Here is a 22,851-nt window from a genome sequence, read left to right on the forward strand (position 1 = left end):
CTGCTTTGCTCATTATAACCCCATAAACACCCACCCACAACCCATGGCCAACTACCAAAACCTCAGGGGCTCAGGTTTTTATCTGCTCAGTGAATCACCCGCAAATGAGAAGCACCTGCCCACACAGCAGGAGGAACTCAGGTGCTGCAATGGGTCATTGATAAAGCCAAAGGGACATGAAGCCTGGGGAAGGTCCCCATCCTTCCTTCTATGGGGTGTCCAGGGTAAGGTCCCAGTGTACACATCAGGCTCTCACAGCATCACAGCTGGCTGGAACCTTTCCTAGAGGTTTCCATCAACACTCCAGGGCAATAGGCTCTTCCAGCAGAGGACTAGAGGTGCTGGTTTTCAGTTCCAGGCACATCATTATTTGACCTAGCTCCTGGAATCTGTATCATGCAAGGAAAAAACACTGAGCCTGCCCACCCAAAAGTTCCTTCATGGAGTGGGACTTGTGCTTCTTAAGTAAAAAAACCTCAGGATCAGACTCCAGGAATTAAAGGAAACAAGATGAAGGAGAAAGAGAATGGGCTGAAACAAGAGGAAAACCACTCTGGTTGGGTTTGGAGACTATTTGGAAAACAAGGGAAAATCTTAGCATCAACCATTAAAGACAGGATACAGAATGATGGGCATTCAAGTGAGAGCTTGAGGAGAGATTAAGCACTGGGTGCAACCCTGTCCTCTTGTTAGGAGTAACTGGAGCTCTGAATAGACAGGAGGATTAACAGGAGGAGATGAAATCAGCACAAAATCTGGCCAAGTTACATCCATGACTGCTCTAAACAAAGGTGCACCTGAGAGATGGCTCCCCCAAAAGCTCACAAAAAGCCTCTCATGCAGTGCCCATAACGAGCATCAGATCAGCCTGGAATGTGGGGTCTTAGTGGCAGATTTCCAAGCCTAATGGAAGGGTGGTGGCTCCCCATCCCACCACCTCTGTCAGCCTAAGAGCACCCGGTGGGAGCAACCCCTCCTCTCCCACTGGAGTGGGTTGGAGTTGCCACCTCATGTCCCAAGAACCTGCCCCATCCTTCCATCCTCTTCTCCAGCCCACCCAGGAGATGCCTCCATCCCTGAGCCAAGATAAAGCTCATGTCAAGGCCCTTTCCAACCCAAACCACTCTGTGATTCTATGCTTCTGGGATGTTGCTGCAACACCAATGATGTGCCACCCCCCTGGCAAGCAATGCATCCCTCTCTGCCTGCTTAGGAAGCTCCCTTGGGGGGGATGTCAGCATGATGGATGGTCCCATCACCAGCACTGGCCCCAGAGAACCGGCAGCCTCATCCCAGCAACCTGTAATTTCAGAGGCAGTACTCCCAGCGCATAGCCCACCGGTGATGGGGAGAGGTGGGAATGACAGGAATGAAGTAGGCAAACCAGATGGCTCTCTTGTTAAAGTGCAGCTGCACCAAGGAGAGGTCACAGCTGTAATGAATCGGGCCGTGTCCCCAGTAATTAACACTGACAAGTGAGGTTCAGATGTGTCCAGTAGTAAGGAATAAATCAGTGCCCCAGAAATGGATACTGCCAGTGAAGGATGGTTGAGTTTGTTCTTTTCTGTCCCAGAGGGCAAGCAATTATCTCCATAACTTTCTAGTTAGGGTGCACTTGGGAAGCACATTTTCCGATGCACAAATACCTTCCTTCCACAACTCTGATACTCCTTCAGGTGTCAAAAGCTAAGGAGCAAAACAGCATAGGTATGAAACTGAGCAAAGGCCTTGTATAAGCTCATGGTGCCATGCAGCTCCTCTGTTTCTACCTCTTGCAGCATTCTGGTAAAGCAAAGCCTGTTGAATGGCAGTGATGCTTCTGGTAGAGACCCTGCTAAGGAACAGGGTGAATCTGCTTCAGTTTTCATGGGTGGCAAAAGGGCTGGTGTTGGAGTCCTGAGGTATCTAATGTTGGATCCTTGCCTTTATAGGTAGCCAGCCTGCAAGAGGTGGTATTGAATCATGGCACATCACAGCCCTGGCATCTCCCATCCCTGGAGGTGATCCTGCATCATGGACTCTAATCCCTTGAAACTTCCTCCTTCCCTTTCCTCCCCTGCAATCACAGCCTCTCTCCTCCTTGAAGCTGGCCAACTTAAGGCATCAAAGTTCAAGATGAGCAGTAGGAAAAGAGATATTACATAGCAAATCCAGTGCCACGGCTTTAGCACAGGGGGACACCAGCTCTTGCACTGCTCACTCAAAGGGGTTTCACCTCTTGGGTGGGTTCGGGCAACCCTTAAAAGCAAACACCACCCTCAACCCGTCACTACCCACTACTACTGAGAGCTTCATGTCTGCACTCACTCGTGTCGCTCACTAAGAGCGTTTTGCAACCCAGAGCAGCATAGGCACTGCAGCCCAGCACCAGCCTTTGCCACGGGGGCTCTAGAAACATTGTAGGATAAGGAAGGGAGAAATGAAACCAAAGACCCGCAGCCTTTACAGCCCCCAGAGCACAACTTCAGAGGTATCTGCTAAAAGTAACCCATCTCCTTGCTGCTGCAGATGAGGGGTGAGCTGATAAAGAGCAAACACCCATCACCCAGCCTCCTCCTGTCAGGGGGCACGTGATGGAGGCCAGCCCGAGACGGTTTCCAGGCTGGCAACAGGGCAATATCCCGTGAGCACATTACTGAGGGGGTAAATAATTGGATGGGCTCTTCCTCGCCTTTCAAAGGGGATGCGCTCCAGGACTGGATTCCCGGGGAATAACTCACACAGCTGCAATTCTCCAGCAGGGAGGGGGGAAGAGAGGAAGCCTGGTATTTTTAGTCAAGCTAGGAGCTAGAGGGGTTTGATTACTATAACTGATGGGTAAAGGCAGGGGTGGGGAGAGAAAAGCCTGGTCGTGAGAAGTAGGAAGGGTGTTTTGTTTTTAATCAAATTAAATTACAACAAAGGGCCGCTACAAACCAGCACTGCACAGCACCTTCCTGTGTTATATGAAGCTGCCAAAGGAAAATGTTTCAGCACTGTTTAAATATTATGGGATTTCCAATAAAACCTGGGCAAAATCAATGCACCTCGGGACAGGTTTGTACTTCCCTGGGCAGCAGCTTTGGAATGAGACACACACACACCCCAGCACAGACGTTTTGTCTTGGTGGCATTAATCCTGCGTCTCAGCAGACACATAACTGGGCAGTGCTGTCACATGGAGCAGGGGGAGTGCTGGGAATATAAGCATGGGACATTTTGGCAGCAGGGTGCCTGTTTGCAGGGTGGCACCTGGCTCCGAGAGAGGAGATCCCAAACCTCCCACCCCACACTGGTACCCAGGTGGACAAGCAAGCATCGCCCTGGAGAGCTGCTCTCACCATCCAAGGTAAGGTTGGGCAGCGATTGGTGGCATCGCCATTCTGCCTACCCCCCTCTGGGTCCCCCGCTGTGGGCACAGCATCCAGCTCATTGTGAGGGGTAAAAGGGGGTGCAAGCTTTAGGTCAGTCACACATTGCAACCCGTGAGCAGCTGGAGGAGGCAGTGCCACTGCCTGCCAGTCCCTGGGCTCCTTCACCCTGCTGGAGATGTCCCTGGAAAGCATGGGAACATTAAAATGATGCCATTCCCTGCTGCCAGAGGGCAGCTGTAAATTACAGCAGCCATCCCAGGAGCTCCGCACCAGCACATCTGGACTCACCGGATTTGTTAAGGCAGCTTCATGGGACTGTTTTTAAGCAGCAGGGCAGGTTATTACAGGCTGGAATCTCCCCAGTGTGAGCACTAAGTTGCTATGTGGCAGCTGAACTTGGGGAGCAAGCTCGCGCTGAAGTAATTTTGCTTCTGTGTATTGTGCTCTTTCATGTGCCAGGAATGAGTTTTCCTCGTAATGCGAAGCCAGCGCAGACAATTTAAGTCATTATTAATAGATACACTTGATCTGAGGAAGTAAAATGCTTAATGTTTTGTTAAATGAGGTGTACTCTGCAAACAGTCATATGCAGGGAGAAGGTTAAGATGTTCCCCCCATGTTAGAGATTAATGGGTGCGAGGCTACTGCTAATGAAGTGCTCATCCTCACCAATGTCTGGGGCCCGAGCCTGTGTAGGAACAGTTCATACTGAAGCAAGGACACACAAGGATGATCCCAGGCATAACCAGTTGCAGGATCAGGACCACAGAGTCCTGAAGAATGGGGACTGGAATGCTGGGAGATGTGCCCAAGGCCATGCAGCACAGTACTAAGCAGAGGAGAGGGTTAGGGCTGCTGGGTCCCAGCCTTCCTCCACCACCCAAAATCACTGCCCTAAAGGTGACAAGTAGCTTATAACCAGTTGAAGCCCCCTCAGTTTACCCTTCAAAACCCAACCAGTCCCATCCCGGTCAGCCCCAGGATGCTCTGCAGGTATCCTGTCTGCCAGCTCCTCGCTGTAGTAAATCACTGCCTGTACAGCAGCATTCCTCTTATAAACGCAGAAATACCAATTCATCCTGACATCACTTCCCACTCACTGGTGGAAAAAGCACTTGACTTGGCTGGCAGGAGCTCAGGCTCCTGCATTTACATGTGCCACTCAGCTGCAAGAGGACGTTTTCTTTCTGCTCTTGCTGGCCCTGGCTATTTTTAACCCCCTCTGTCAGTGATGCTGTTAATCCTGTCATTACTGTGACCCAAGGAGTGAGTGTTATATGCAAATCAACACTGATTAAAAGGCTCGTGAGAAGGGGTCACAGGGTATTTCAACACACTCTCAACAGCAGCTTAATGCCAGGCACACATACATGCACGCACCCCGAACGGAATTAGCCCACGTCTGACCAAGCAGGTCTAGGCTCCCTGCTAGACTCCCTGGCTGGACAGCAGGAGGTGGTCCATGCCATGGGAAGGCAATTCCCACATGAAGGCAAGCTTCCTTCATGCTGTTGTGGAGACGTTACAGGATTGCTAATGAGCAGAGAGGGAAAGCAAGCCAAGGCTGCAGAAAGATGACCCAGGACAAGTTCCTGAGGAAAACAAGCCTCATCCATGCTGCTCTGTAGGTCTCTAAACCATCTCCTGTGCTGGCTAAGGGATCCCAGGGGATAACGAGGCTGTTTTTCATACCAGAGCGGTGCTTTGAGGAGGTGGTTCAGTTTACAGCATAAGGGTGAACAGGCACAGAAAGGCTGGAGGCAGCAGAATAGCAACACGTGGTGAAAGAAGAGAGAAAGACAAGGGAATTTGGAGGTTACAAACCAACCAAGGAGAGAAGGCCAGCCTTGAGTTCAAAGCAGAGAAAGAAAACCAGCTAGGCTGACCTCAAATTAGCTCCCTCTGCAGATGCAGGTGAACAAGAACCTCAAAGCAGGGCTTCTTTACATAAGGATGTCAAACCAGACCCCCCTGGCTCAGCACAACCCCATCCTGAGTGGACACACTGATTTTACTGCGGTCCTATGCTCTTCAGGCCAGCGGTTGGATGCCACCACAGCCATGCTGGAGAAACCCAAAGAGAAACCTCAGATGACTCTTGCAGGGTTGGCACAAGGATGCTCACAGTGGCCTGCAGGAGTCCAGCAAAGTCCCTGTTCGCAGGAGAAGGTCCCAGACGCCTCTTCCAGCCTCAGGTTGGCTCCACAAAGCACTTCAGCAGTGCCTCCACGTCCGTTCTGCTTTGATGCAGTTTAACATCCTCCCAAGATCCTCTTTGATGATGTTTATTCACTGGGTAGGGGGATGTAAGAGCTAAAGGGGGGGATTGTGTCACACAGAGCCTCCAAGTCACAAGATGCCGAGGTCTATTCTCGTCCCCACCGTGCACTTCTTCCATGACCTTGAGGAAAGGATCCACGAGCCTCAGGGCAGCAGGAGCTGGGAACGCTCTGCTGGCATCCGTGCCTGTGCTTAAATGGCAGCAGAGGCTTTCTCTCTCCTATACAAGGCACGAGCAGGGAAAGCAGCTCCCCCTGCCAAAGCCCCAGAGGGATTTGTACCTCGCTGGCCCTGCCAAGTGCTTTGCTTCACTGCAGGGATGCACCGGTGTGTGGTGTTGGCCACTAACATAAAGCTCTATAGTAGCCATGAGGCTGGAAACAGGCAAAAGTGCTTTCAAGAAAAAGAAATACAGTGTCAGGCAGAGAACCCCACACACACACACACTTTTTCAGCGCTCAGAGCACACAGTAAGGTTATATGGCATTAGGCATGCAGGAGCTGACTAAAGTTCTTCTTTTCTGTTGTTTTTTTTTACCCCCTAAATGGCACCGTTTTCCCCCCAGCCTAAACACCCATGTCCCACGCTGCCGGCTGCAATTACACCAGTGATTTAATCCAAGAGGTACTGCCACAACACAGCCCAGTGACCGTCTGACCCTCATTGTATCACATACCCATTATCATCTGACCCCGGTGGAGTTATAAATACAACAACAATAGAGACTTAACTGGATTATAATTAGACAATGAGCCCAGGAGGATGGAAACAATGAACTATAAAAGCCCATCTACCCTCCCAGCTAGGACCTACACACACGGGAAGCACCGGAATGGGCGAGTTACCGGGACCTGTAACAGAAAAGCTACAGATTTCCCCCAAATTGGATCTGGAGCATCCTCTAACAGCTCACGCTCCCGCCACCAAGTATTACACAGCCCTGGTCACAGGAGACCTGCAAAGCCTCGAGGTGCTGACTGACCAGTACTGTCAAGATGTGAACCTGGTTTTTGAGATCAGTAAAGATGAGCTGGAGTGGCAGGTGAAAAGCCAAGCATCTTACGGACTCTCAGGTACTTCTCCCTTAAAGGCCAGAAACATTAAATAGAGCCAGATATTTACTAACCCGAAATAGGAGAGGTGCAGTGCACTTCAGTGCCTAACACTGCTTTTATAGCACCTGCTCCTGAGGTGGCTGGTTCCTGTTAGCTGACTCTGCCCTGCAGCCCTACCCGTAAATATCCAGCACTTCCTTTCACTATTGTATCCTCTTCTGCACGTACTAACCCACCAGAAGGGCAGGGAGGTGTAAAACGTGTGTGTACACAGGATCCCATTCAGGCTGGGTTGGGGCACTGTGCGGCTTAGGTATGCTTGCAAGAGGGCTCGCAGCCCAGATTCTCTGTGCAGGGGTTCAGAAGGAGCAGCCTGGTCCTACCTGGAAGGAATACGATGCTCCCAGGTTAGTGGTACCTGATGCCACTGAACTGCAGACACTCTCCATGGTCACCAGGTGCTCACCAAGCACTGTGCATCTACTGATGGTCCTGGAGGTGATGGGAAATGCACCTTGCTCCAGCTAAGCCCAAAACCAACATCCCTTTGCCAGCCCTGCATGCTCCCATCAACTCGGGTGCCTTCAGGCCCAGCCCAGTCCCAGAAAAGACAGGTTTTTTTCCCTCACCTGGTGCCGATGGGGTATTGCTGAGCTGCCTTTTCGCTCCTGCCAGCAGGGTCTTGCACACAGGGTCCCCTACCCAGCTGGTTACGGGCAGGATATTGGTTTACCCACCTCATGCTGTTTGAAATCCTGCTCCTGGATGCGCACTCACCCGGGGGGGAATTCCACTTCCTCTCTTGCCAGCAGCTCTTGGAGCAGCCACCAGGCTCTTTGAAACACCGAGGGAGCTGGAGGAGCGCACGGAAGCAGCGGGGTACTGATGCTGTGCATCCCCAGGCCCGGTGCCCCGGAGGGAGCCCCGCGGCTCACCCGTCCCCGCTCGCTTGTCCCCGCAGGGCTGTGGTCGCTGGAGTACAAGCGGGAGCTGAGCACCCCGCTGTGCCTGGCCGCCCGCCGCGGCCACGCCGCCGTCCTGCGCCACCTCCTCCGCCGTCGGGCAGACCCCGACCTGGCACCGGGCGGGCGCGGGCCCCTGCACGAAGCTTGCCTCGGGGCTCACACGGAGTGCGCCGCGCTGCTGCTGCAGCACAGGGCCGACCCCAACCTGCGGAGCGACCAGGGGCTGGCCCCGCTGCACCTCTGCACCACGCGGGACTCGCTGGGGTAAGGAGAGGGGCCCCCTCAGCATCCCCCCATCCCACTGATAACCTCACATCCCCTGCAAAACCTCAGGGTTTTGCCTTTGTGGGGTGCAAAACCAGATGTTGTGGTTCCTGGCAGGGTTCCCATGTGCTCCTGCGTCTCCTGGTTGTGGCAGCTGCTGCAGCACATTCAGTATAGACATGAAAAAAAAGGGCATTTCAGTGCTGGGTGCACTGCATGGCCCAGCTCTTCTTCCCACAGACAGGAGCAACCCAGCCTGGCTCCATGTGGTTTTGGTTCCTTCTCTCTTCTGATGATTTATCCTAAAATCACTATGTCCTGCATCCCTGGTCCAGCACACTTTCCTCCGGAAGATGCTCAGGATGGGTACAGTCACAGGCACGTAGGTCACCCTAACCTCCTGTGCTCCTCAGCCCATGCCAGCCCCATCCACAAGGCATGATGGTGCCAAAGACAGTGCCCACTTTCCTCCTAAAATTCCAGCCCTAGGGCCATAGCAAAGGGATGGGGTCTGCAGGATGGGGAACAACCCTCCCACCTCCTTACCTTACACAAGTTACAGGTGGATCCACCTTGGTTTATAGCTGGGGTTAAAGCTTGACCACGTGCATCTGCTCCCCTCTCACCCTGGATCAGCATCACACAGAGATGAACACAAGCATTGCCTTGAAAACTAAGCTTTGCTTGGTAAGACTTTCAGTGCCAAAGGAACTTGGATTGATATAGCTTAACTACAAGAAGGTGGTGAAGGCGAGGTTCCCACTATGGATTCCATGTACCATGGGCCAGGTGCCAGGCAAATTGCTCTGAGAAAGAAAAGCAGCCAGAGAGGAAAAGGTTTTTTAGATGTAAATACATTGAGCCCTGTTCACAACTAAGAGTCTCTATAAGATGGCCAAAACGTAAGCATTAATCAAATTCTGGTTCAGCCAAACATCTAGGGATTAATCAAAAGCATCCTTGGTGTGAAGAGGGTTTGAAGGAGTGGGATGGGTAAGGGAGGATGCTACAAGCAGCACTCATCACTAACAAGGAGCTGGTTTTAATTCCTTTACCCAAACTCCCTTTTGACCTTAAAGCTTTCAGGCTTCAAACCCAAAGCCACCCTAAAAACCCTGGGGGAGGAGAGGGAGGGAATTTTAGCCTTCACCAACCTGCTCTCCCCGGTAGAGTTGGGGCACAGAAACCAACCTGGTGCATGGAGAAGATCTCTCAGTCCTGTTTTCAGACAGGTAACATCCACCTTGGAAAAGTGTGTGTATATATATACATACACACATATGTATGTATGCATGTATGTATATATACACACTGAAAATGAGCCATTGTCACTGATTTACATGTTATTTCCCCCAGAAGGATGGAAGCGGATGGCAGGTAAGCCAGGGAAGAGCGATCAGACACATGCAACATGGAAACAGATGAGTTACAAGCCCTTGAATATTGGGGCTTTATAATGGAAATGCTGAGAGACCCTTAACTACGCTACCCGGCGCTACGGGGGCTTCTACAATAACTGAGGCAACTCCCTTGAAAGATCAAAAATTAATAGACATTTCAGACAGGGTTTGAGGTTTCGACCACTGCTTTTCAATCGCAAAGACTTTGCTAAAGTTAGAGACTGAGGAGGTCAAGCTTTGGGTAACACAAACATTTCCTCTTTGATTAGGGGGAGACTACTTTACCTTGCCTTTTTTCACTATTTTTTTATATTTTATTTTTTTTATTGAGGAGTAGATTTTAGGTCATCCTTAATTTTTTCCCGACAATAAAGAGCAGGTCATTGACCTACATAGAGAGCTATTTTATTTTTCTCCCTCTCGATAACAATGGCCAGAACACCTATGTGCCAGGTTCTTCTGTATTCCCATATACTCGGCAATTCACCATGGGGGCAGGACTTAAAACCTTTGAGCCTCTCAGTGACTGGGATAAAAAAAAATTATCTGGGCTTCCTTCCAGCCATTTGAGCTTCAGAATCCATGAGATTTCAACAAAAAGGATATCAGAGCTTTAATCTAGGAGCTTTTTGAAGAGATGGAAAAAAAAAGTTCCAGTAAAGTTCAGTCTTACCTTCTTCACTTTAGGAGCTGTTCATGCCAACGTCGGCCTATTTAGTAGAGTTCCTCTCCTTGACCTCTTTTTTACAGCGGAGATAATTAACATGGTGGGGTAAGATGAGTCTCTAAATTCACTGCACTCTCTCCCTGGTGCTCTCCCGTTTCCCTCTTAAAGCTGGGATGATTAAAGGAGTCTGCCTTTATTGGCACCCCAAAAAAAATAACACAAAAATAATTGAGGGGGAGAGGAAGAGTCTCAGCTCTCCCGGCAGTGCTGGGGGGAAGAGCAGGCATGGGGCGGTGGGAAGGCACATTGCAGGGATGCAGGATGTAGCTCCCGCCTCCCATCGCGGTACCTGCAGCACAAGGGATGGCGAATGCCAGCTACTGCATTTGTGGAGTCCTTCAGATCTGAGTGGGAAAAAGCGCTCTGAAGATTCCAAGTTTCCCATGCAGCAAGGGAGAGCCTACCTGAAGAGAAACCCCCCAGGATTCTCCAGCCCTCCATAGGGGAAAGTCGGCTTAGTCAAGGCAAGGAATGAGAAAAGATGTCATCCCTACATCTGTGCAATTTGGGTTTATGGGCAAGTGGTGCCCTTGCATATGGTTCTTCAAGGTCTCTCTTCACTCTGGGAGCTGAAACCAGAGTTATCCACTGGCCCTGAGCCTCCAGCTCTCAGGGATGGGAAATAAATGGTGGGATGAGTCATAGAATCACAGCCTGGTTTGTGTTGGAAGGGACCTTAAAGCTCATCCAGCTCCAATCCCTGCCACGGGCAGGGACACCTTCCAGTAGAGCAGGGTGCTCCAAGCCCGTCCAACCTAGCCTTGAACACTGCCAGGGATGGAGCAGGAAGAGAGTCAGTGTCCATGCAAGAAGCAAAAAGGTAGGGAGTGAACACAAAACTGCCAGCACGGGGACACAGGGCAGGTTTTGCTTAGGGGATGTTAGACAAGGACAGGGCACTATGGGAGGAATTAGCAGGAAAACAGGAGCCAAGCAAGAAGGCAGGTACCTAAAAAGGCAACGTGATCAAGATAGATGGGCTCCCAACTGCCAGGGAGATGAGCACTGACCTGCCATTGGTGGACCCAACCCATGGGCACCCTCCAGCTATTCCAGCACCAGCCTGGACACACTGCCCTTTTGGCTATGGGAAATAAGTGTAACTACAAATGAAAAGAGATCACAGATTGTAAAAGCCAGCATTTAGCATCATCTAGTGCTAAACCTCATCCTCTGCTCTGGTCAGCACTGCTAAAATACAAAACTCAGGTGTTGGGAACCGTCATTTTGGAAACTCATCCCCCCACTGAGGAAGATCAGATCTTTCATGGATCCTGAACAAGAAATAAAGAGCCCAAAAGGGGACACAAAGCACTACCCAAGGCCTGACCCTGTTTTTGAAGAAGCTGCTCCCCAGGTTGGTGTGACAAAATGAGGGCTCATACAAATGAGTATTCACAGCTTACAAAGTTTTGGCAAGGAGGCAGTAATGCAGGGAGTGATGCTCCTTGTCCCCCACACTGGCACAGAATTACTGGGGCTCACCAGTAGGCTTGCAGTGCTCCACATTTCATCTTTTAAAGAAAACCAGGCTTCCTTCTTCTTGTAGGGCATTAATAAGAATAATCCCTGCATTGGCCCCAAGTGGGGGGCCAATCCTGCAATAAAACACAGAAAGATGGAGAGATCGTCACTTGAATACCATGAAAAACCACCAAGTGAAGGATGGGAAAGCCTCACTCCAGCTCCAGGGAGGGGGAAGAAAAATGAACAGGGGATTTTTCCACAGGAATACTGGAGGCCTGAGCAGGTTTTGGGGACAGGAATTCTCCTCCAGCCTTCACTGCCCCAACCGCCTGCTCCTCCTGCTGGTTATTCATCACAGCCCATTTCAAGTTATGTCCTGCTTTCCCAGGCAGAGCGTTTTTCATCCCAAATGGAGCAGGATGTTGGGACCCTTGACACAGCAACATCAGGCAGGACATGCCCATCTCAGAGCAGGGGATGGCAATGGGCACATCCTGCCCAATGCTGCACTGATGTCTGCTCTGACTCTATTGAGGAGTGAGGAAGGAAAATAAAACCCAAAACATTTTATCCCATTTATTTGAGCTAGGACCCCAGCACAAGGAAAACCTGTACTACTAACACCAGCTACTAACAGCATGAATCAGTGTGACTTTAAGCTAATGAGTGACTTGCCCAAGCAAGGGAGACATTCAGGTGTGTTACCCATCACCTGCAAATGAGTTAGGAAGGGTTTAGAAGGGACTTTAAACAAGTCAGAATTAGCTCTGTGTGAGTGGCTCATTGAAGTTGTTGGTGCCACCAGCAAGCTGCTCAGCCAGGGTGCTGGTACCCAGATGGATAGAAAACAACTGGTTTGCTTTGCCACCCTGTGCCTGAGTTTCTGCTACACTAAACCTGTGGCTTCTTACCATATTCCCAGAAAACTGGAGAGAAGCCCTCAAAAAAGCAGCAAACAATTGCTGGGCCTTATCTGCTGGGATTTGAGTCTAAGCTGATAGTGAATAATGGGGTGTTAACAGGGAATAAACAAGAAGTCAGAATCACTGGTGATGTGTTAACCATACGAGTGCATGAACAGAGACTAGAAGCTAAAATAAGAGCATATTGCCAACAACCATGAATGGCATCTACCCAGCACCTGCTGATGCCCCATACATCTGAACAGAAGGCACGTGCTCCACACAGGGCCCCCCCATTTCTGTTAACTAGAAGACATCACCCCATATTTATAGCCCCTTACTAACATTCTGGTTTTGCATAGGGAACAGTATCTGGGGGGGAAATTCAGTGTCAGCTGACTTGGGTTTCTTCCAACAAGTTAGCCATTGAAATTGATAACCAGAAAGAATAACTCTTCAGCAAGACAGCATCTGGGAAGGATGGCATTTCCACTCTGGTATCTCTGAAAGGATATTTGGGATGTCCAACATCCCACTCTCTGTAAGGGAAAACACCGTGGCAGTGCGGGGATGCTTGGCTGGAGGTGCCAGTCACAGCTCTTGGCTTTTCCAGGCAACCCTTGACACGCTAAACTCAACCTGAAATGAAGGGCAGGGGAATATTCCAGGGAATATTCCAATATTCCCTCTGTCTTACCTATGCAGATGTAACTCTTCAGCCTGGGCACTCTGCATAAACAGCATGTGCCAAAAACGATGTGGTGCCTGTGCTCAGGGTCTATGGCAGAGCCACTTTGTGCCAGCCAAGCTTTACCAACCAGCAGCATCCAGCAAGCACCAAAAAGACCTCAGTGAGACAAGCCATTGCTCGAGAAAGGGAGTCAACATGGTTTAGGGTAAAAAGGGAATTGTAAAGTAAGGATCTGAGGATCTGGGGGCTGGCACAACCCCACACTCAGTCCGCAGCACAGTAGTGAGGTCCACCGTGGGCTGTCAGCACCTGGGAGCAATGCAGCTGCAAAGGCTGCAGAAACAGCCCGTACCCACACATCCTGCAGGAGATGTTTTTCCTGGCAAATTCAGGCTTGATACATATGGGAAAAACAGCCCAAGGAGGTATTTGCAAATCCCACACCACCAAGGACAGTGAATGTCTCACCAGCTCCTGTCAGACCTTAGGGGAGTGGTGCTGAAGATCCAGAAAGATTCAGGTAGATAATATTATTAACAATACTAATAATACTACTACTAATAATGTCATTATTTTCTCCACATATGTTAGCTTTCATCTGGGCCAGGAAAAACAAGCAGTACCCTGGCACTATCCTTCCTCCCTGGGGCTCCTCTTCCTTCCCATCCCTCCTGATGGAGTGATCAGGCTGGGACTCTGCTCCCCAGCAGTTCCCCCTCATTTTGCTTCTGTATCAGCTCAGAACCTCACCTATGCTCTGACACCTGAGCCAAAAGCATATTAGAGTGAAGGACAACAGACATGGGGCTTGATATTGATACCCCTCCCTGGTCCCCAGACAGCCACTGCTGAGGCTTCCTGAAGGTCTGCTCTTCCCACCTCCCTGGCAGCATCCCTTGGGAAACACAAGTTTGCCAAGTTTTCAAGGTCTCCCTTGGACAGCATGTGGGTCTGCCCCCTCCCTCCAAACAATACCTCCTCCATGCTGCAGCGGTGAGCTCAGCCCCATGCACTAACCCAGGCAGTGACATTGAGCTGTGCCGGCCCCGGGTGGCTCCCGGCAGGAGATGGAGCAGTCACTCTGATTCATTTAGACTGGCAGATCACATCCATTTACTCACATACACACAAGAAACCCCAACCCATCGGGACATACCGGGCATCTTTAACCCCATCTGTTGTCAGAAGGATGCAGGCAGGAAGCTCTGATGGGAAATGGTGTTACCACTCTGCAGCAGGCACAACCCCCCTTTGCAACCACACATGGTGATGTCAGAGAGAAGAGATGGAAGCAGCAAATAGGGATTTGGTTTGCTTACCTTGATTTATAGCTTATGGAGACTGCAGGTTCTGCAACTCCATCGTTACTGGGTGCAAACAAGCCAGCAAAACTCATTGCCACAGCCTTAAACTACCTGTGAAGGTGTTCCGTGTCAGGACAGTCAGAAAACACAATTCTTAAGTCCTCTATGGGGTAGGAGCCCAACACAGGAGTTTGGGTCCCTTAACAAGAGAAGGATTATCCATTTTTATACACAAACAACCCCACACTGAGCTCTTCTGCTGCACAGAGTGGTTACCAAGGGTTCAGTTCTGCTCCAAGCACAGATTATTAAGGTGGAGGCAGTAGTTTAGGATGTTTTCAGCTGAGAAACATGGTGGATGGCAGCCACGGGGTGGGATTGTGTAGATCATCTGCATAACACCCTGGGGCTGCACCCATGCAGGGACATGAAACAGCACCCAGCAGATTAATGGCACAAAGGAGCCCATCACCCTGTGTGTCCTCATCATGGCTGGATGCATCCCAAACCCCACACCCCACAACGGCCAGGACAGACCCAGCTAGCATGGCTTAGTCATGCTCCAGCACTGCCCAGCCGCTGGCACAGCTGGGTCAGGCATCATTGCTCACTGGTGGGACCCGACTGGATCAAGGTGGTCAAAGAGACCCCCCTTACAGTCCTGGTCCAGCTCTGGGGCAGCAGCACAAGAGGGATGTGGAGCTGCTGGAACGAGTCCAGAGGAGGCCACGGAGATGCTGCGAGGGCTGGAGCAGCTCTGCTCTGGAGCCAGGCTGAGAGAGCTGGGCTGGGGCAGCCTGGAGAAAAGAAGGCTCCTGAAGGGGAGACCTCAGAGCAGCTCCAGTGCCTAAAGGGGCTCCAGGAAACCTGGAGAGGGGCTTTGGACAAGGGCCTGTAGGGACAGGACAAGGGGAATGGCTTTAACCTGCCAGAGGGGAGACTGGGATGAGCTCTTAGGCAGAAGCTCTTCCCTGTGAGGGTGCTGAGGCGCTGGCACAGGGTGCCCAGAGAAGCTGTGGCTGCCCCATCCCTGGCAGTGCTCAAGGCCAGGTTGGACACAGGCGCTTGGAGCACCCTGCTCTAGTGGAAGGTGTCCCTGCCCATGGCAGGGTTTGGAGCTGGACGAACTTTAAGGTCCTTTGCAACACAAACCATTCTATGGTTCTATGAATGATGCTGGTCAAGGGTAAGAGGCAGAGTTGCCCAAACCACCATCACCCACATTGTGGTGGGCACCAGGGCACAGGGTCACCCTCCCCAGCCTCTGCTGCTCTCTCCCCATATTCCTACCACTATCCCTTTGGGAGCCCAGCTCCAGCATGATCCCCATTCTCCCCCAGAACTGCCTCCCACCCCATTATCCCTGCTCCATCCCCGCAGTGCACTTTCCATGTCCTCACCTCTTTGCAGATGTGCCAAGCTCCTCCTGAGACACGGAGCCACCATCAACCTGCCGAGTGAGGACAGGGCGGAGACAGCTCTGCATGTGGCAGCCAGGCACTGCCTCTGCGACCATGCCTGGCTCTACCTGCGCCACGGGGCACACGTGGACGCGCTCAGCACGCAGGAGGAGACAGCGCTCAACATCCTCTGCGGGCAGGCGCCGGGTGCCGAGGGATGCCTGCAGCTCTGCCGGCTCCTGGCTGCCCACGGTGCCGATGTGGATGCCCGGGATGAGGCACGGAGGACCCCCTTGCACAAGGCTTGTGGGGCAGCCAACGCCAGCCTGGCACGTTTCCTCCTGCAGCACGGGGCTGATGTCAATGCCATTGACTACAATGGCATGTCCCCGCTGGGCTGTGTGCTGCAGGGCGCTGCTTTCAAACGGGAACTGCGGCCCCACGTCGTCGTCCAACTGCTGCTCAACCACGGCTCCCAGAAGATATGGCCCCCCGCCTTCACCAAGGTATCCGAAAACCAACCCTCTATGGCCCCTCACAATGGGGAGGTTGGAGGTGGGGATGGGGGCTTTGGGAAGAGCGGGAGAACTTGGGAGAGCCTCTGGGTCCAGGCAGGGAGAGGGGACCATGGCATTGGGTTGGCCATGCTGCTGTGAATGATGGAAAAGACAACAACCGTACGGTGTGGCAGCAAGGAAAAGCAGGCAGGGCAAAGGCAGGGGGGAGAAGGCATGGCTGTGGGGGACCAGCAAGGAGGAGTTTTCCTGCCTGGGAATGTCCGAGACAGGCTTGGTGCATCAGCCATCAGTGCAGCCGCTGTACGGCCCTGCATTTCATTGATTTTACATCAATAAAGAAAATATTATCCTGGCATATCAAGCCAAAAACGTAAATAAGGAGCAAGGGCCACATCAAGAGAAATAAGTGCCACAGCAGGGCAGATCATCCCACTGCTTCACACATGGAGAATGAGCTCCAAAGCATGCCAGGACAAAACCTACACATGCCTGATACTGACATGGGCCTATACCAGCCTGGACCCTGGCTGCAGCACAGGGACACTGTCCCCCTCTGGGGCAGGTATCTGTGCCTGACCCCCTCCCATTGCCCATGACTAGGTGCTGAAGTCCTGCGCAGCCGTGCCGGAGGTCATCGAAGTCCTCTTCAATTCCTACTCGCAAATTCCCATCTCCAAGAAGTGGGCTGAGGCCGTGCCGGAGGAGGTGCTTCAGGTGAGGTAGAGCTGGCGGCTTGGCAGGGGCAGCAGAGCCCTGAGGAGGGGGTTTTACCTACCAAGAGGTGTTTTCCCCACCCAAACTTCACTTGGGTAGGGAAGAAAAGGAAAGGGATAGTCCTCAGAGCACCACCACACACCTGAGTCACCGCGGGACCTTCTTTAGCTCCATCAACACCAAACCCGCCTGCCCTGCAATAAGATACAGTCCCAGCATCTGGAAGTGACCCTCGATCCAGACCACTGCTCAGGCACCCACACCACATATTCTGGGTTCTAAAAGCTTGTCCCTAGATGTGCAGCAGGTCCGGCCAGTCTGCTATTGAGTGATCTCTGCTGGCTGCCTTGCCCCTACAGGCCTTTGATGATCCTGGCTGCAAGGGGGAATGGCTGCTGAACTGCAAATAAAGCTCTTCAGCAGGTTCTAGGGGATGGGGGAAAGGGGTTTCATTCCAAGCTAGGGAAAAAGCTGAGGCTGCACAGAGCAATGCTTCTTTGTTTCCCCATCTTAGAAACAAGCAGGTCTCTTCTACATCAGCTCTAAGGCTTTCTGCAGGGATGCTGAGAGCATCCTCCCCAAACAGCCCTTGTGGCGAGGCTGGCTTTCTCCATACATGCTTCCACAGGAGCATTCCTCATCCAGCTTTTGCTCACAGGAGCCACCTCAGCTCAACAGCCCTTTAACATCACCGATGGGTTTCTTACCTTCTCCCCTTAGATCCGCATCTCAAAACTATCTCTGGCTTATTTGGCTTAGTTGGGAACAAAAATCACCCAGTGATGATCCTGTTTCTCCCTCCTCCCCCTTTGCAGCAGCACCAGCTATTCTACGAGTCCCTTTTCTGGCTGGCAGGCACAGTCCGGTGCCTGCAGCATTTGTGCCGCTCCATCATTCGGGACAAGTTTGGCAGCAAATGCCATTGCCTTATCCCTCTGTTGCCTGTGCCCAAGCCGCTGCGTGATTACCTGCTGCTGGAGCCTGAAGGAGTCGTGCTTTGAAGGGCTGAGAGGAGCCGGCTGGGGTCCACCATCCAGCCCTCCCTCGGTGTAGCGCATCCGCATCCATTGCTGTCATCCTGGTGGAGGAGCAGCGCATCCCGTGATAGATGGTTGTTTTTCAGGGATTTATAATGCAACTAAAAGGTGCTTTTGGCTGTAACTTCGTATAGATTTTTTTTCTTCCCCTAATTGTGCTTTAAATAGATTATAAAGAGTAATAAAATTATTAGTAGCTGTTACAAGCATGCTGCAGATAGGAATAGTACTCATTATAAAGGCTCTCTACAAAGCAGCTGGGCTCCTCAGGTGTGCCAAGGCAAGCACCGCGGCAGATGACTTAAATCAACCCACGCAGGCATCAAATCCCCTTGGATAATCTCCCCTGTGAGTGACACAAGCAGAACTGAGAGCAGAGGTGCGGCAGGGAAGCTGTTAGCAGGATGCAGTATCCAGTGGCACTAATACAGACTGTAAAATAGACCCAAAAATCCACTTTTTAAAGTGGATTACCACGAGTTGGTCACTCCACACAGGACCCGAGGTGGGGGGTGCCACAGCCCCCTATTTCTCCCAGTTCCCCACAGTCCAAGGGATGCACCAGCACCTCCTACATCCATTGTGCACATCGCTGCTCCCAAAGCAGAAGAGTTTGGGCTTTCATTTCACATAGTGACTTGGCAAAAGCTACCAGGAGGAGCAAAGATCTGTTTTCCCAGACCCTGAGGCTTCCCAAATTGATTCCTGTTGAACCAAAGCAAGTGTGTGCACATGCCCCTCGGAAGAACAGCTGTCCTTGTGCTAGCAGCTCTGCCGCCAAATTGTTCCATGGCTTAATTACACTCGCTATTTAAATAGGAGTACACATAAATAAATCAACCTTTTTGCACGTTTGGGCTGTGCACCAGCACCCAGCACTATGATGGGTTACACAGGCGATGCACAGCATGCTGGCAGCACCCCTCAGCCAGTGTCTATGGAGCAGGGAGTGTCCAAGTGGGGAGGGAAAGGAAATTCCCCCCCTTCCCAGCTTCCACCTGCTGCTTCCACAGCTTCCCTCACTCTTTATGTTGTGTACAGACATCGCCAAGTTCCCCTGTGTTCCCCATCTTTGGTCCCTGTCCCACACGGGAATCCCCCACGGTAAAGCCCCATGGCACATTGAGACCTGGCACTTCATGACTTCAGTGGCTCCTTTGCTTTATGGTTTGTTTCAGTGGGGGTAGAACTGAAAGGGATTAAGGGAAAACACATCCTGGCTGAGTCATTGTGTGGCTGAACCAGCCAAATCTAAATGTTGGTGCCTCTAATGAGCCTTTCATCTTTAGTGTAGCCCCGGAGTAGAGAAGAATGACACTTTTTACATCCGTATTGGGCAAGCTTGCATGGAGATAGAGTCCCACCAGGTGATCCCATCCTTCCCCCAAATCCATAGCCTCGGCTCCCCATCTGTAGCTAACCATGGAGGGAAAAAATGGACATCAAAGGGGTGGAGGGATGGCGGGTGGGGGAGGAAAAGACAGGCAGGGGTGCAGGGAAGGATGGAAAAGGGGAAGGGAAGGGAAGGGAAGGGAAGGGAAGGGAAGGGAAGGGAAGGGAAGGGAAGGGAAGGGAAGGGAAGGGAAGGGAAGGGAAGGGAAGGGAAGGGAAGGGAAGGAGGGTGGTAAACACCACAGACCAGCGTGGGCAGCTCCCCCCCCCGCTGCCTGCGAGGAGCCCCGAGGCCAGCAGGGGGCGCCCTGGTCTCGGCGGCTGCCGTCGGGGGCGGGAGCCGCCGGTACCGCGAGCTGCGGAGGCTCCGCACGGAGCCGGGGCAACATCGGAAATGGGGGAAAAAGAGAGGGGAAAAAAGTACAAAATCAATAAATTTGAGGGGTTTGGGGTTCCCCCCCGCTCTCCCCCCCCCCACGGTTTAAGCCATTCTGCCGGTGGCCGCGCGGCTCAACTGGGGCTGATAAGTTTCAAGTTGCAGGCGGGCAAAAGAGCGGGTGGGTATATATACACATACATATGTGTGTATATGTATATATACACACACGAACATATTATACGTCAGGGTTTTTTTCCTCCTGCCGGCACCTTGTTTTGATGCAGATGTTATGGGAATGGATCATTTACATTCTTTTTCCTTTTTTATTCCAGCAGCTAAAGACGGGAGGTCACATTAACTTATAATACGGAGACACATAAAAATGCGATTATGCCTGCTAAACAGAACACAGTAGGCTGCTAGTTAAGACAATGAGATTTCCAGGAAGCGATGCATAAATTCTTTCCAAAAATGACACATTTTTCACGTTTCATTCCAATTAAATTACTGAGGCAGCGAACACACCATACATTTGGGTGAAATGAAGGGGTTTCTGGGCTTTTTTTCTTCTGTAAGTCTATCCGGATGCGCGTGTTTTATGAAAGGCGGTTAATATTAAGCTGCTATTAAGGAAAAAAATGTCAGAGACCTTCGCTCCTCGCCTTTTCCTTGTGGCGGGGCTGGTCCGTCTCGGTTTTCCACCCTGCAGCAATAAAACCACCGATGGTCCCGGCCGGCAGCGGCTGCAAAATAAGCTCCAAATAATAGGAATTACCCGCCCTGATGCACACACGTCTCTGTTTGCTGGTTAAACAGCCGGGGATGGGGAGAGCTAAGGATAACACCCCCCCCCCCCCAAAAAAAAAAAAAGAGGCTTTTCCAGCCCGTCGGATGTTTCCCGACCCGGACTCCCTCCGAAGCCGCAGCCGGAACCCCCGGGGCAGCTGCGGGATGAAGTGGGGTGTTTTGAAGGGGGGGGTATGTGTGTTATCCCGATGGGAATTGCTTGCTCCCCACCACTTTCTCAACGGCTGCAAAAGGGGCTCATCAGGGTAGTAATCAAGCCCCGAAGTGGTGGCCCCGGTAATGAAACCGCATTTGATTTTATGATGGTTTTATTTTCCGAAGCAGAGCGAGGCAGCGCGCAGGCTGCGCTGAGGCGGGTGATCCGCAAAGCAATCCCAACCCGAAATGAGATTTCGCCTTCTTTTTTTTTTTCTCCCCTCTCGTAGTCCTAATGAACCTGATTGCAGGAACATTTATAATCCCCCATGGCTTTAAATGAAATCAGATATAATCAGGAGCTATGGGGAAAGGGAGTGTTTACAGGCAGGGATTGGGAAGTGCTGCTGTATTAGTAAAGATGCTGTTCCTTCTATTGATGTCTAAAATGATGGATAATGTGAGAATGGCAAATATACTATTTGTCTAATGGCTCTGCAATTAAATTCCCCTGTAAATGACCCATGCCTCATTTCATCCTAATCTATGGAATTTTGATTGAATTCGTCAGCTCTAATTGAAAAATACTGCACTTTAATGTCTGCAGTGCAGTTTCAGGACCGCGCTGGTTTTAATGAGACGGTGCCCCTCTGACCTGGGAATATTTGAGACTTTTAGACGGGATTTTTTTAAACTGCCGGATTTCTCCACGATCTTCCCGGGAAAACCGTGCCCGGGAGTGCGTGTGGCTTTTCTACCGCTAGAGAGAATCTCTCCGTAGCGATGCGGTTTGTTCAGCGTCTCCTTTGGTCTTCTTAAAATATTTGGACTCGGGTTATTTAAATACATGTCAATTAAAAAGGGGGGAAATCTATAAATAGAAAAATCACCCATTTTCCTCTCATCCGAACGAATTTCGGGATAGGAATCGGGATTACGAAAGCCGAATGTCTTTTCTTTACCCTGCACGGCGTTATTCTTACCCTTTTAGCCTACTTTCCCCATCCCGAACATCCCGAGAACCTTCGAGTTTGTTACCAAAAAATGAAAGAGGCAAACCCCACAAACAGGGGGAAATACAACAAAAAGGATGAAAAAGAAATAAACCAACAAACCCGCGCAGCACATCAACCGTGCGGGGAGGAGACCCCCCCGCCTTAGGAGCGACGGGGGGGCGGGGGGGCAGTCCCAGCTCCCCGCGGGGCCGCGCTCCCAGTTCAAACGGGAACACGGGAAGCAGTTAATGGGATTAAGCCACCAATGATAGCGGCGGGGGGGGGGGGGGAGGGGGAGGGGGGGTCGGTTTGTTTTGGTTTTTCTCTTCCCCTGCTTGGAATCCGAAGGGGGAGACGGGAGAGGTTTTCCCGGGGCTGTGGTTCGACCCCTCCGCGCTCAGCCTTTGCCAGTGGCCAAATCCTGTTTCCGCAATCCCCATCCCACTTACTCCCAGCTCCTGCAAGCCCCAGCACGCTGAAATAAACCCACGGCCACGCACAGAACTGCCTCCCCGCTGCAGGAGTAGTGACACAGGTAGAGGACGGAGAGCCCCGGCTGCACCCTTTATTTTAGTGTTCAGCGCTTACATCTAATCCCTGCAGCATTAAGTACACACCGGTTGCGGGGGAAAAGGTAGTTTTGCTAACAGTCTCCCCTCTTACATACCCCCCTTCCTAGAAAAGTCACTTTAAAAACATGAAGGCACAGTGGGGCGAGATGCTTTTGGTGACGTTTTCCATGCAATTAAAATGCCCCCAGAGAAGTGTCTTCCAAGAACGAGTTCACCAGGTTCTCCATAAACCTGAGTTTCCCTCTGATAAAGTCATTTGGTTTATCATCCTTTACAAAATAAAGCTCATTCATCTCCCCACCCTCCTCAATGACCCAGCAGCAGAGTGGACCCTGCTCCAAATGGTACACCCCCAAATACCTGGTGGGAGGATGGATATGAGCCCTTGTATCCCACATGGAAACCCACAGCAAAGCTCCCTGCCAACAGGCTGGAGGTGCCAAAAGGGCCAGAAGCAGCCACAGCCCCCAGGTAGGTAGAAGGGATGCTCTTG

At 51.4% G+C, this 22,851-nt stretch overlaps 1 protein-coding gene and 1 long non-coding RNA gene across 7 annotated transcripts; both read left to right on the forward strand.

The window, feature by feature from the left end:
* The first annotated feature begins 6,409 nt into the window (after window positions 1-6,409).
* ASB18 (ankyrin repeat and SOCS box containing 18) lies at window positions 6,410-21,312 on the forward strand. 6 transcript variants are annotated; one of them, XM_065672718.1, is made up of 6 exons: window positions 6,410-6,707; window positions 7,651-7,918; window positions 15,820-16,315; window positions 16,928-17,041; window positions 19,368-19,445; window positions 20,182-21,312. In XM_065672718.1, the coding sequence occupies exons 1-6, from the start codon at window positions 6,467-6,469 to the stop codon at window positions 20,212-20,214; spliced, it is 1,230 nt and encodes a 409-aa protein (XP_065528790.1). In that variant the 5' UTR covers window positions 6,410-6,466; the 3' UTR covers window positions 20,215-21,312. The 6 variants fall into 6 exon arrangements, with proteins under 6 accessions (XP_065528790.1, XP_065528791.1, XP_065528792.1 ...); XM_065672719.1 differs by having other exon boundaries at window positions 20,185-21,312; XM_065672720.1 differs by lacking the exon at window positions 19,368-19,445.
* LOC136011034 (uncharacterized) lies at window positions 9,088-10,692 on the forward strand. Its single transcript, XR_010611157.1, has 2 exons — window positions 9,088-9,150; window positions 9,275-10,692. It is a non-coding gene; the product is annotated as an uncharacterized LOC136011034 (long non-coding RNA).
* Window positions 21,313-22,851: the final 1,539 nt, after the last annotated feature.

This window comes from Lathamus discolor, chromosome 3 (genome assembly GCF_037157495.1).
Source record: "Lathamus discolor isolate bLatDis1 chromosome 3, bLatDis1.hap1, whole genome shotgun sequence".
In the NCBI taxonomy this organism is placed as follows: domain Eukaryota; kingdom Metazoa; phylum Chordata; class Aves; order Psittaciformes; family Psittacidae; genus Lathamus; species Lathamus discolor.